The sequence below is a fragment of the Gracilinanus agilis genome, chromosome 5 (genome assembly GCF_016433145.1).
Source record: "Gracilinanus agilis isolate LMUSP501 chromosome 5, AgileGrace, whole genome shotgun sequence".
NCBI lineage: Eukaryota > Metazoa > Chordata > Mammalia > Didelphimorphia > Didelphidae > Gracilinanus > Gracilinanus agilis.
This window is the reverse complement of record NC_058134.1, coordinates 224,969,342-224,971,763: the sequence shown is the minus strand read 5'-3', so window position 1 is coordinate 224,971,763 and position 2,422 is coordinate 224,969,342. Positions and strand designations below refer to the sequence as shown.

At 48.6% G+C, this 2,422-nt stretch overlaps 1 protein-coding gene across 1 annotated transcript in view; it reads left to right on the top strand.

Moving 5' to 3' along the window:
• Window positions 1-1,490: 1,490 nt before the first annotated feature.
• The window catches only part of WASHC4 (WASH complex subunit 4), a 57,035-nt gene continuing 56,103 nt past the window's right edge, over window positions 1,491-2,422 (top strand). The window contains exon 1 of the mRNA XM_044678127.1: window positions 1,491-1,570. Coding sequence (XP_044534062.1) covers window positions 1,510-1,570 — 61 coding nt within the window. The 5' untranslated portion in view covers window positions 1,491-1,509. The remainder of the gene's footprint in view (window positions 1,571-2,422) is intronic.

Genomic DNA, 2,422 nt, shown 5'->3' with positions numbered 1-2,422 from the left:
TGGCCCCATTTTGGGGTTTTTGTTGGCAGAGAGAGTGGAGTGTTTGCCATGTCCTTCTCTAGCTCATTTTACAGATGAGAAAATTGAGGCAAATGGGGCCAAGTGACTTGCCCAGGGTCACACAGCTAGCACAAATCTGCAGCCAGATTTGAATTTGGGAAGAGGAGTCTTTCTGATTCCAGGCCCAATTGCTCTACCCCACTTTCTCACCTTGCTGCCCCATATATATTATATGATAAATGTAAAGCATGGCAAACATTTACAAATAATGGATAGATTCATATATATTAAATTAGTTACCATGGTACATATATACTATATGATGTAAGGCATTGGAAACATATATACACACAATGCATATAACAATAGAGTTAGTTAACACAGCACATGTATGATATATACAAGCCAATGCAAAATATGATGCAACAATACATATATTAAATGAATTAACAATATTTACTATAAGCTAAATGCAAGGCCCAGCAAATATAAACATATAATGGATAGATTCACATAGTATATTAACTAAGTTATCATAGTACACATATACCAAATGACATATGTAAAGCAATGGAAATATAAACACATATAATGCGAATAACCACTTGGAGTTAGCCAACACAACACATATATGCTCATCACTGCTAGATATATATAATGCAAACATGCATATAGCAAATGAATATGCAGTCAAATCTATTATATAATATATACAAGGCTGTATGTTAGTTAACAATGCATACCTTATGAGTTAATCTCTGGAAAGCATTTTGCTGGTGCTAGATAAATATTCATTATCTTTACACATAACAAGTTTATCATTGCAGTGTTTTGCAAACAGTAAGCGCAGAGTGAGTGGGTGAGCTGACTCTCTCCAGCATTACCTTTGAGGGTCCTTCCAACAAGGAAATTGTCGCGATAGTGACCATTCGTGTTTGATCACGATATCAAGAGGGAAATGTTAAAAAAAAAATCATCTCATGGAGATCTAGTGCAGTCATCCCCTTCGTCATCTACATCACTGGTCTTACTCCGAGGTCCTCAACTAAAACACACCTGGGTGCCTCGAGGGTAGCTACTCATCCAGTCTTGGCCTCAGTTTCTTCCTTGGTAAAATGAGGGAGGATAGGCGCAACTTTGTGATTCTACGACTATCACGATTCGACCTAGTATCGCGATTCCCGTCGTATTCACAGGTCTCGAAGCGCTACCGATTTCGGGGCGGGGAAGGAACCCGTTAGATCGGCGACCCTGCTATTGTACTGACAGTCACAAACCCTGGCCAGAAAGCCGAAAGCCCCAGCACGGCCCGCTAAGGCAGGACCGAAAGTAGCCGCGGGGCTGGAGCCTCACTTGAGGACTCGGTTTCCCGGCGGACCTCGGGGCCAGGGGCAGAGTGAGCTTGTGTGTCCCAGCTCTGGAGTCTGATGGGGCGGGACAGGAAGTCACGTGAGCACCCTCCTGTCCGTCAGTCACGGGGGCGAGGCCGCTCTGGCTGCAGCTGGGGCTATGGCGGTGGAGACTCTGTCGCCCGACTGGGAGTTTGACCGCTTGGACGACGGCTCGCAGAGTAAGGTGGAGGAGGGAGCGGGGAGGGGCGGGCTGTAGGCTCTCGGGGGATGGAAACTCTGGGGCTCCGGTTGAAGGACTCCTAATCTCCGTGCTGGAACCGGTGCCGGCCCGGACCCCACCTTGTCCTGCACCCTGACCCCCACCGCCCCAACTTCTCCTCAAACCGACCTCCCCCCCATTGACACCCCTCGGCTGTACCCCCTCCCTCAGCCCCACTCAGGTGGGATTTCCCCTATCCTCTGTTTCCTAGACGATTTTCCTCCACTGTCCCGCCTAGACTGCCCCTCTATGTTACCCCCAAGGTTGCTCCCTCAGATTGTTCTCCCTAGATTGATACTCCTTCTACACCGTCACGCTTAGACTCCTCTTTCCCCCCCAAGATAATCCCCCAGGCTGTCTTCTCCAGACTGACCCGCTAGACTACTCCCCCAAGTTAAGTCTTCTTAGGCTGTACCCCTTAGACCACCAGGCAGTTCCCCTTAGACTGATCCCTCCAAGTTGACCTCTCCCTTCTATTGTCCCCTCCCTTCTCGTCCCCCCCCCCCCCTTTTTCCCCAGTTGTTCTCCTCTCCCAAGTTGCCCTCCTACATCTGGCTGCCCTTCTATCCTCTCTCAGACCGCTCTTTTCACTTAAGTTCTACTCTTTAAGTTAAGAGCCCTCCTGCTCTCTCCCCATTCACACTGGCCCCTCCCAGACTGTGTCAGTCCCATCTCCCTCACTGTCCATTCCTCCTCTCCCCACTTCTCTCCCATTTTAGACTGTTTTCCTCACTCTTCTGCTCAGATGACTGTCCTCAGAGCTCCACAGTTTGTGCCGCTTCTTCTTTCCTCTCAAATCCCCCCCCCCCCC